The following is a 12391-nucleotide window of genomic DNA, read 5'->3' on the forward strand; positions in this document are numbered from 1 at the left end:
TTTATATATTTATTTATACTTGAAGAATACCAGTGAGTTTGAGTTTAATTTCAAAAGAACAAATGCACAATTTGTACTTGCTATTATCAGTGCCTAATTTCATTGGAAATCTCGAGTTATAAACTTTACTCTGTAATACACACTAGGTTGTATTTCTTTTGAAGAACAAAATCACATGATAGAATTAAGGGTCTTTTAACATTTTCTGAAATTTTCAGAATAAGCACTTAATTAGACAATACATACTACAGTTTCATCCCTAATTTGTAAAAATGATGTCCTAATAGAAACTGAAGAATAAGAGTACATATGGAATAAAAAAGTAATTTAAAAATACTTTTCAACATAGTTGATATTTTGAAAATGGTTCATTATTTACAGTTAGCTTTCCATTATTATTGTCAAGTATTTAATGATGTAAATATGAAGCTATTTGTTAGTTGTAGAGAAAGCTCTCAATCCACAATTTCATTAAGACTAGTAACATTATACAATCACTAAAAAAAAAAACACTACTACACAACATATAGGCACAACAACAAAAACAATAAAACTACCAATCAAATCACAATTGTATGTTTTATACAACCCACGAAATTGTTAGGATAATCTAAAGTTCTTTACTTTGTCAGTAAGTCTGTGTTTAGTAATGTTTTCAGAAAAATAATTGTATGATTAAATATATTATTTTACTTAGACACCCCTGTCTCTATAGGGTAACTTAAAACATGTTTAAGTTTACTAGTATGTGATTTATGTATTATATTATGTAACTCATTGTTTGTGCCTATTATAACACTTGGGACAAGTGACCAGAAATAATTTGGTAAAATCTCATTTTCTACCTACAATACATAGGAAACCCAATCAGTAATTAGTAGAATTACATAGGAAACCCAATCAGTAATTAGTAGAATTACATAGGAAACCCAATCAGTAATTAGTAGAATTAACTGCAATATTGATAGTAACTTGTTTTTAAATTTAAAGTCATTGTTCTGGACTGTCTGTTGCTCTGTCAACTTCAAAAATCAAAACCCCATTTTTAATATCTGAGATATCAGGGTGGAATTTTTAAGACATAGACCAACATGCAATTGGTGCTTAAGTAATTTTTTTATTATGTGCTTAAAAAGTTTACATTAACTCCAATAATTTTAAGGTTCATTCATCTATTATTTTATGAAATCTTCAACAGGTCTTCTTTTTACTAAACTTCTGTTTCATATTTATTTTGTATATTAAGAGGCTAAAAACAGAAAATGTATTTTGGTTGGTTAGTTTTGTGTTTCATGGCTCAAAGCAACTAGGCTATCTGCACCACAAATGTATTCTGTTTCTTTATTTTTGGAGCAAAGTCAAATTTTGCTATTTCTTGTGTACAGTGCAGGGAATCAAAACCCATATTTTAGTGTTGTAAGTCTATAAACTTACCACCAGGGTATTTCTGTTTTGTAACTAATAAATGACAAACATCTTACAACATATTTCAATTTCTCTCTAACAGTGTTTGGTCTGAAGATATTTTTGAATTTGTTTTCACAAAAAAAAGTTTATAAATAAGTTAAGTTATATTACTGTGAAAAAAAATATTAAACCCATAATATACAAATCACAATCACATGATATCTAGGGTTGAAATAAAAAGAAAAACAGCATCACCAGTTTCCATTTTATAACCAAAAGTAGTGGTAGGAATGTAATCACAAGTTTATATAAAAATATGTACCACTGTAAAACTGTTATATTTACCTTTTATGATTACTATAAATTAAATGCTTTTGTTTCAATAAACAATTGATAAATGTGGATATATTTTGTTCTAATATTGTGTCATTACTGAACAAACGAGTTAAGGCTAATACAAAATAATGTGAGTCACCTAAATATCTAATTTTCAATCCAGTGACAACTTTTGTTAGTGCAATTATCTCTAGAATTTAAATTTTAAAAGTTAGATTCATCATCCAACTGTATATTACAGATGGAGAAGATAAGACATTTAAAGCATGCAATAATCCCCTTATAATCACTAATAATTGCTACACTTATACTCATAAATGTTTACTGCTTTATTGATTTTACTAATTAAATATGCAACCACCACTTAGTCTAAACATGATTAAATGAAACTATAAAGTATGTAAACAATCATAATTAAAATAACTCTTCACAAATAATAACTTAATATTAAGCTTGTTAGAACCTCAAATAAAATAAAAGCTCGAACAAAGAGAGTAAATCAAGTTGGTAATAATTACAAAACTAATTGGTTCTGAACATAACTCTCACAAACATACATTTAGTAATTACCCATTTGAATGAATTTTGTTCATAAAAATGTATAAGAACATAACTGTACATATGTTTACTGCTTATATAAATGTAAAAAAAGAAACACAACTTTCTAAAATCTAAGGTTGTCATTACTACATAACTACATTATTATTCCTTCTAAATGTTTGTTTTTAAATTAGTTTAAAATATAAAATATTTTTACAAAATTACAATAAATACCTATACCAGTTTACAATTTGATTTCTATGAGTTTTGTTGATATGTAACCACAAGTTTTATGTACTTGCCTTTTATTTTAGTATTATTTCTGCTAATTCTTTTTATAATTCTATAAATTGTTATGGGAAAAAATTGTTGAAAAGACCTTATAAATATTTCCTTCACATGTTGGAAAAGTCCAAAATAAAACTGATTAATAATACAGCATCTTAAAAATAGAAAAGAAAAACTAATTACCTTGTTTCTCACAATTTTTCTCTATTTTTAGACGGCAATATATAGATTCCATAAATATATGAAGTCTCTGAAGTTCTTCAGTTTTATATTCAATACAATTTAGTTGAAGTTATAATTGTCTGTTGAAATAGACAATAATACAGAGTAGAAGACTGAAGTTATCTATTTAGGTAATCTTCCAATGTTGTACATACTTTAGTGTTGACAAATGGTGTAAAATTACTAACAAAATGCTCAGTACTTTTGTCACTTGGAGAATTCCAGTGCACCAACTATTTTACAAAACTAGAATTTCAGATCACTACACTCCAAAATTTTACTTTTTCTATTGTTGTAGTATAAACTTTTGAAAAAATACATAGAAATGTGTATTAAAGCTGAAACAAATACTTAAAAAATATATCTTTTAACAAATGTTAAAACTAAAACTTGATATTTACATGTTTCATTACATTTTCAAGAACTTTCCTTGTGCTGTAAACAAGTTAGGGATTAATCTTATTCTCTGTTCCTCCATCATCATCATCCTAATCAAGAAAGCCATATTTGATTCAGTGTTCACTATAATACATAATGCATATAACTCAAAATGTCATGCTTACCCTTTGTACAGTGATTTCCACATTTCACTATGCTCCCTTCTAATATTGGGATTGTGTATGTGAAGCACAATTAATTCTGAGAGACTGTAATCAGATCAAAACCTTTTAACATAACAGCCTGGCTTAAATAATAAACATTAAAACTTTTCTTTGAACTTTAAATCTATAACTGAAGAAACTAGCAAAGCTACCTGTAAATAAGTACAAATGTTAAGCCAACTAGTGGTAAATGCTTTTAATAGCACTATAAATGATCCAAAATGGCAATTTATAACAATTTTTAACTTTGGACCATAATGACAGTAGTATGATAGTATGTATTGTATAGGGTGTGTTCATGGTGTCTACAATGATATCTGTATAATCCTGTATATAGATAATTTTGACAATCAAGCTACTACCAAATATCTGAACCCTAATACACAGCCTGTAAATTATATTTTTAATGTTGTGAGTAGCTGTTTTCAACTTACTGTAAACATAGTACAGCAAATATAAAATATTGCATATTTTCATTGGATAAAAAAATATTCAAATGGGAGAATATACTATTAATTTCAGCTCTAATGTGTATACAGTATAAATATAGTAAGTTATCAAATGCAGCATTTAAAATTAAAATTTAATTAGTAGTTTCAAGAATAAATTATACATGTATATTGTAAAATTTTCTACATCTATGAATGTTTTAATTTAACTTTAATAACTTCTTTGAGACAAAATCTCATGAAAGTAATTTCTCATGTTTAGTTGAGAGGTATGTTATGCATATTGGGATAGTGATCACTTCAAAACAATTTAGAAATGTCACAAACTATTACACTTTGTGATTAGTTGTCTTTAAGATTGTTTCTAAATTTGAGAGATGTACAAGTTTCCTTCTTCATTTTAACATAAGTGTTAAAACAACATATTGGATGTTATATTTTTTTGTTATTTAGCGAAACTTAAAGATGTAATTGAAAAATAAAAATAATATATTTGTCTGTGATATATAACTTTAATTAGAATAGTCTGAAACTGTTTCTTGCTGTTTTCTTAGTGCAAAGATCTATATGGGTTATCTGCACTCTCTTCATTGCAGGGAACAAAACCTTGTAACTTTTACACTGTAAATCTGTAAACATACCTCTGACCCACTGGGGCAATGAACAGAAACTTAAGCATAAATTGTTTTTACAGTACTTTTCTGTATAACTTGCTTTCTATTATTCTACTCAAAATGAAGTTGAATTAAATAATGTTATAATTTGTTATAGCTATTTGCTGTAGTGTTTGAATAATCAAAACTTTCATCACTTAATCACAAGTAATAAATAATAAATAAAGGTGGTAAAATTCAAACTAGCTTCACAATAACAATTTTTTAAAGAACAAAATGGTTTTAAAAAATTCTCCATTTTGTGAAGTGGAGAAAAGATAATTCATCAAAAGCAAAGCATATGTTTATGAATAGAGAACATGTGATACTAAGATGTCACAACGATGAAATTCCTATTAATATTTTTTTATAACTGACTAGGTAAAATCAGCATTTAAAAATTATAGTATAACTGTGAACAAAAATGATTAATTTAACCATTCAAATATCATACACTGAAAACCATACTTGAACTTTTCAAAAGAAAAAACCAAAGCAATACATGAACAAAAACTAATATTATAATGCTGTTCTTTCATCATATATAACAATAGCTTCATTGTCGACAAGAGAATCAGTATCCTTGTGAACAAAAGGAAGGGTAATACATGAGTTCTGACTCTTGTTAACAGCAATAGCAGCAGCACTGTCATTTCTCATACGATTTTTCTTTTCTTGCTGAAATTTACCTACAAAGTGAAACAAATACAGTTTAGTAATTTCCTTAAACACAAAAGCAGATAAAATTGGAGAAAGATTTATTCAGCCATACAGCATTCATAAGAATCTCAAAGGGGAAAAACACCATAATAATAATATGTAACTTAAGTTTAGAAACTGACCTACAGTTCTCATTTGGCCTCCACATCACATATATACAAGATCACTTAAATTAAAATTTGTATATTTACAATTAGCTGACCTTCTTGAAACCACAAACAATCTGTTACTAAATATACCAGTATCAACACTTTGGTTCAAAATATAATACATTTTAAAATGTATAGCATTTTTACATAGACATTTAAAAACATGCAATTTCAAAACAGCTTGTTAATTGTTGATGGTTAAAGGAATACTATGAAAAATAGAATCAAAACAAAATGAGATACTGGACTATATGTTTTTCTCATTTTATATGAAACTTTCAAACATAGTTTAATCTACAGCTACAATTCCTAACATTTTAACATATCCTTATAATTGGCATTTGTGACATTTCTGAGGGGCAATTTTTTGCAAATAATTTTATTGTAGTTATTCTTTAAAATGTACAATGTAAGTTTTATAATTTATCAGATTAAACCTGGAAGAGCTACACTTTTTTTTATGATAAGCTTTCAGATCCAGTACCAACACTGCATACTAATATTTGCTTCCTTTATTCAAAAATTAAGTAGCAGGAATCTTTTATTTCATGATAAATGTTTCTTTCCAAAGTTATATTTTAATATCAAAATAAAATATTTAAAGCACTACAGATTCTAAGTTTTTCACATTACAAATAATTACACTTATCTTAACAGATTATGTTCTTGGTAATGTTAGTTATTAAATAATCAAATGATTTTGCTAATCTAAACTGAGTAGCATTTAAGAAAAATGATTAAATCTTTTAATTAGAAAAATTAACACATCAATGAAATTGAAATTTGTACACTTACTGAAAGTTTAACAGAATGAAAAATCCTATCATTAGAAACAATACAAAATTATTTGCTACTACCAAAAAGAACTGTTAGGTATCAATATAATATAAATATAAAAAGACTACACCTTAACAATTTGAACAAATTACTATTATAAATAATGGTATAAAATATTCATCAAACTATGGCATCCTAAAATAAAAGCTTTGGTATACACCAGTCATCACTGCACAGCAAATTTATAATGTAATAAATATTTCATGCCTTGATTGTTTCTAACTGTCCTACTCACATTAACCGATAAACTTGTATAAAGCTTTATTGTAAGTTCTCTCCTTCAACTAAATGCTCGTCAAGTTTTAAGTAAGTCTAATTAAACATACACACGAAGGTATTATTTGTTCAAATGTAAATATTATTGAGAAGTAACTGTTACTATACATCATGATTATTTAAATCTATATTTAAACATCATGTTATCAGTATTTAGAAATCTCACTTTGGCATAAAGTTCATTGAGATTATCTTCGGTTGACAATGGTCGAAGACGAGAGTGACCCCATGCAGGCAGACTTCTGGTTTTTGTTTTCACATCAGGATTTGTTATAAACTGATGAGGAAGTCCATTCAAATCATCTAATTCTGTTGAATGATCAAGGTTTAAGTTCATTATTTTCATTCATTTGATTATGCATACATAACGATAAGTCATTCTAGTTAACCTTCAACTTCAGGTTTTCATAGTTATAATATGGTCTAGTTAATAGTTCTGTATCAGAAAATCAAACATTTGGAAATCTTATACCACATGCGATTGCATGTTCATAATTAATAAGTTAAACTCTCACCATCTTGTAATACTTTTATGAATAGTGCTTATGAAGTTATATGATATTACTGAAAATGAATAAACACTGGTTAAGTTGGAATTACAGTAATAATTTTATTGTTTTATCATGAGCAACTCTGCCATCACAGCTTTATATATCTACATATAATGGATATTTACTAATCACGATATCAGATTTTTCAATAGATTGTATCAAGGAAGAATTTCTCCCCTTTGTTTATATTATGTGGAGTAATTTCTCAAAACATATTTTTGTGTATTATTATATTATGCATTTCAATCTTTTATTATTATCATATTATTTACTCTGAATTTATAATTTATTTTATGTATGTGCAGATTTCATATAACATGGTCAAGAAAGTCATTACACTGATTTTAGAGCTTTCTTCTTCCTTTGTTATTCTCTAGGAGATAATACAATAATATCCATTCTAATCATGGTAGGTACTGCTGTAATACTGCATGTTATGCAAGGATATTAAGGGTAGATCATGTGATATCACAAGGTTGTGGCCTCTTATATGATTGAAGAAGAATGATAATAATGTAGGTAGCACTTTCTCTCTGACTAAATATAATATTTCTTGCAATTTAAGGAATGTTGGATTTAAACAGTCTGATATACGAATTCAGCCTCAATTAGTTGTAGATGGAACATCTAACAAAAGCAATTGTTTCATGTTAATAAACGGATACAAATATTTATGTTGTGTAATGTAAATGAAGATTGCTCATTTCATGTTTTACTTCATGTGTAATGTCTATTTCATGTATTCTTCTGACTCAGTTATTCAGAATTATTTAATTAAGTATCTTTGTTAAAAATCATTTTATTGCAAAGACCTATCCCACTGCATTTAAGTAAATTCAGTTTTACACAGTACCAAGCAAAATGATGAATGCTATATGTATACATGTATGCAAGTTTTTCAATGACATCAAAGTGTATTATTTAAATATATGTACATACGAGGAAGTTACAAAGAATTTTATAAACAGATCACATCACAAGTAAGGACAGTGCAAATTTTACACACCATATCCAAACCTTAGGTTTGGGTCTTATTTCAACCAGCACCTCAAAAAATTGGAAAACATTAGATTATGACTCATCCTATGATTTGTGTCCCAAGGTTGGATATTTGTTTTGTGGCTGCATTTCCATTTTTCATTTCTTCTTTTACTTATTTTGTCTTCCTTTTCTATAAAATTTAATTCAATGTATCATGTATATTAAATTTGTTATTTTAACACAAAAACAAGTCAAAAGAAATCAAACAAAAAATGCTGCATCCACTGAAAACATCCAAAAAGGTACAAGCTACAATGTGGGATTATAAAATGTACCCTATGTTTTGGAGGTGACTAAGATGTAGGACCCACATAGTAGTGGAGATACATCATCTATCAGTCTTAACCTCCATTCACCTGTCTCACAAAAGAAATAAAGAATAACAATAGATATAAAATTAGAAATTTTTATTTTTTTCAATTAATTCTTTACTTGAGAGAGCAGTCACCTTCCCATAACTGGCTGCAGGCAGTGAAGGGAGATATAAATATGGGACTTGTGGGCTTGAGCACCCACATCTTGCTCTCCTAATTTCTATTTCCATATCTATTGCTGTTCTTTATTTCTTACACGAGACTGGTGAATGGAGATTAACACTGATAGACAGTGTATCCCCACTGCTATGTGGGTTTTACTTCTTCAGTCACTCAAAAACCTAGAGTACACTTTATAATCCCACATTGTAGCTTGTACTCTGGGATCTTTCCAGTTGATGCAGCATTTTTGTTTGATTTGTTTTGACTTATTTTTGAGTTAAAATAACAAATTATATAATTAGTCAGAGGTTTTGATTTGTTGTTTTTAATGCAGTCCTACCTATGATTTTACTTATTTAAATTCATTGAAATGTAATTATTTTCATTAATATACATACATACATACATACATACATACATACATACATACACACACATTGCATAATGTTGCAGTAAGGCCATAAAAATTAGTCTGTATATAGTCAAAACTGGTAGTGTATAGAGAACTATAAGACTATGAATCACCTTTATAGATCTGTTTACACAATTAACTCCATACTCTCATATTATTCAAGAGTTAATTTAAGGTTATAGTTGTGAGTAAATATTACTTGTTTCATATATCCAGGACAAAAGGACTTTCAGACTGCTGTTCTATTTGAGTTATGCATTTTGTACATGTGAATATATGTATACACACACACACAATTGTACTAGTTTTGTTTCAGTGAAAAATTACCACACACAAAAAAAGAAAGATTAAGTCGATATATTAAAGCTGTTAATTGTATGGCAAATTAATTTAAATTAAATTAATGATTCTGACTCATTTGAGGAGCAATATACAATGGCTCTAAGACTATTGAATACATTTATTGTAAATAGGCAATTTTTTGGTCAGCACTGTAAAAAATAACAAAATTAATATAAATAAAAAAAGACATCATAAACTCAAAAATCAAAATTAATTTTTCTATTACCAGTCCTTCTTGACATTGTCAAAATTCATAACAGATAATGTCTAGTCATAGCAACAAAACACATTAGGGATATTCCATCTATTAGACAAAATCCAGATTACAATGTCAAACTAGCCAGCAACTAAATAAAACCAATTAAAAGTTAGGAGTTAAGTGCTTGAACCCACATCTCATATCCTGTGGCCTTTAGGTGTCTACAGTCAGTTGTGGGAAGACAGTTACCCTTAATATTCAGAACCCCCGAATTTATACAATGTAAAACTCCCAACCTCTTTACTCTTTTTGTAAGACATGTAAAAAGACAAAAGTATTCACATAGTAGAAACACACAACCCTATATTTCAACAAAACTCCTCATTTCCACCCTTTTGACAATTATAAAATGATTTTAAAAAGAACCAAAACCTTTATCTTAATAATAATAATTATTATTATTAATTTCCTATACTACTCTCTTTCTCTACCAAACTAAATATTCCATTTTTGTTAAGTCTTCTTGGTACTTTTCTTTCATTTGGTACGTGGTCGTTTATCTTGTGCTCGAGATCAATGGTAGTCTTCCTTCTGTCCCAAAGACTGCATAAACAAAGATACTTAACAATAGTATCATTGGGTTTAGGTGTTCTGCTTCCTTTCCTATTTTCAAATTAACCTGTTTGGTCACACAATCTAGGGTGTACTTTACAGTGTTCAGAGAGTGTTCAAACCTGAAACAGTTTGTTGGAGAGTTCTACCAGCATCACATAAAGCTTTTATGTGAACTCTTTACCCTACTGGCGACCATCTACACTTTTTGAGCTGTGGCATGTTAACTGAACTTCATTTATGGTGTTAAAAACCTTGTTTTTATCAAGGTTTATTTGTGGAGTGCTATTAATTGGTTTCTTCTAGCATATACTGGTATCATATGCTAATTCCTTGCTAGCTTCTTTCTGTATAGTTAAGATTACATGGCGTACCATGATAGCTAATTCAGACCCTAAATTTGATCAGTATGTTCATTCAAGCAGAATCCTTATGACATGCCCTTGATACAAGTATACGGGAATTCTAAAGATTTAAGTATTCTCACCAGGGCTCATTTAGTTGTCAACATAGATCAGTGAAGCATTACCATTGCGTTGAAATTTACATTCTGTAATAACATAGAAGAATTAGCTCCATAAAATGAAAATAGTTACAAAATATGCTTTTGTCCTAACATTTTTGCAGAGTACTGTGATTCAAAATAACTACATAAACAGACAAAAGACACAGACTGTTTTTGTCATCTCATCATACAGTATGACAAGAAATTAGGCTGAAATCCAAACACTAATATGTACAAACCAGAAATGTAGAAGTACAGTTTATAAAGGGAGATCAAAAATTCTTTTGATGTGTTTGAGGTTTGATTAGAACCAAAACTTCCTGGAAAAGTTTTTTGTTAAATTTTATAGATAATTGCTATATAGCTAGTTTTCAACCAAAAGATTTTTAGCATTAGCAATTTATTGTTTCATGTTTTTTGATGACTTTAATTCTAATTTAGTTTAACATTTGATAATTGAAGGCCTGTGAAGATGAATTTTAAAATTATCAAATGTGTATGGTGATATCTTTCATTGACTGACAATTAAACACTTACTCTGAACACCAAACTTAAACCTAGAATCTCAAAATCAGACCAAAATGAATTCTTCATCTTCTTATAAGACAACTCTTATTTGTAGATTCTCACCATCGTAAGAGGAACATTCACTTAAAGTGGGCATATCTTGTAGACCATAGTGTCTCTGATTCTGGTTTTCAGGAATGCTTGATAAAATCACCTGGTTAACATCAACACCTGCATCTGCAAGATCTAGCTCTGAAGTGTTGCTACATGTTGCAGGAGGGTATGGTGAAACTTGATAACTTAAATGAACTGGCTGACTTAAAGGTCTTGGCTTAATTGAGGGACTTTTATGCAATTCTTTCACCTAGAAATTCAACAAATTTTGTACTTCATAAAAAATAAAAAGGACTACATAATTCTTCTATTGATTTAATAATCAAAATTACAAAAAATATTCTTGTACTTCACATATACAAGCTTCCTGATGACACAGTGCAGGTAATCTATTGTATACAACTTTGTAGTTAAGAATGAAACAAAGAAGTATGCATATATATATATATATATTCCCTTAAATATACAAGTTTGCTTGTTTATTTCATTACATTGTATACTTACAAGGTCTTTATGTACAGACTTCCAATATCCTAACTCTGAGATTTTTTTTTTATGTGCAAAATACATAATGTCAAAACTACTTAGCATGACAGATTTAAGTATGGCTTATTAAAAAACAAACCAGTGAAATACTAACATCCACTGTCTCCAATGCCAAATTTGCTTACCTGTAAAACACAGTTTCCGAAATAAGTTTTTGTTTTGTGAGCAAAAATATCCAAGTTATCCCACCTGTCTTGGGTGTCAAAGTATTATTACATTACATGATGCAGAACTTCGAAAATTATGCCTAAAGAATGTTTATATACAAAATTTCTCTAGTTCTGGTTATTTATATGCTTATCTAATGTAGTTCTTAAACCTAACTATTTTCAGATATCCTTTTTTTGTATACAACAAACCCAAAGAAGTATCTAACTCACCCCTTTACCATCCCTAATAGGCACAGACTGAGAACGAAGCATTGACTTATTGTTGATTTCCAGCACGTGAGTTTCGTACTGTTGGTTATTTTCTGCATCAACAAGCACCACAGAGTCACTGAAAATATTTGTAATCTAAAATTAAGTTGAAAATTAACCACTTAATTTAAACAAAAAAAAAAAAAAAACTGCACACCCTCATTTCCTAATTAAAAACAAACAAACAA

The 12391-nt window shown here is 28.4% G+C and overlaps 1 protein-coding gene across 1 annotated transcript in view; it reads right to left on the minus strand.

Moving 5' to 3' along the window:
- Positions 1-1328: 1328 nt before the first annotated feature.
- LOC143245593 (uncharacterized) overlaps positions 1329-12391 on the minus strand; it is a 34567-nt gene continuing 23504 nt past the window's right edge. The window contains exons 6-9 of the mRNA XM_076491949.1: positions 12165-12282; positions 11248-11488; positions 6646-6788; positions 1329-5186 (exon numbers count right to left, since the gene is read on the minus strand). Of these exons, the coding sequence (XP_076348064.1) occupies positions 5154-5186; positions 6646-6788; positions 11248-11488; positions 12165-12282 (535 nt within the window). The 3' untranslated portion in view covers positions 1329-5153. The remainder of the gene's footprint in view (positions 5187-6645; positions 6789-11247; positions 11489-12164; positions 12283-12391) is intronic.

This window comes from Tachypleus tridentatus, chromosome 2 (genome assembly GCF_004210375.1).
Source record: "Tachypleus tridentatus isolate NWPU-2018 chromosome 2, ASM421037v1, whole genome shotgun sequence".
In the NCBI taxonomy this organism is placed as follows: domain Eukaryota; kingdom Metazoa; phylum Arthropoda; class Merostomata; order Xiphosura; family Limulidae; genus Tachypleus; species Tachypleus tridentatus.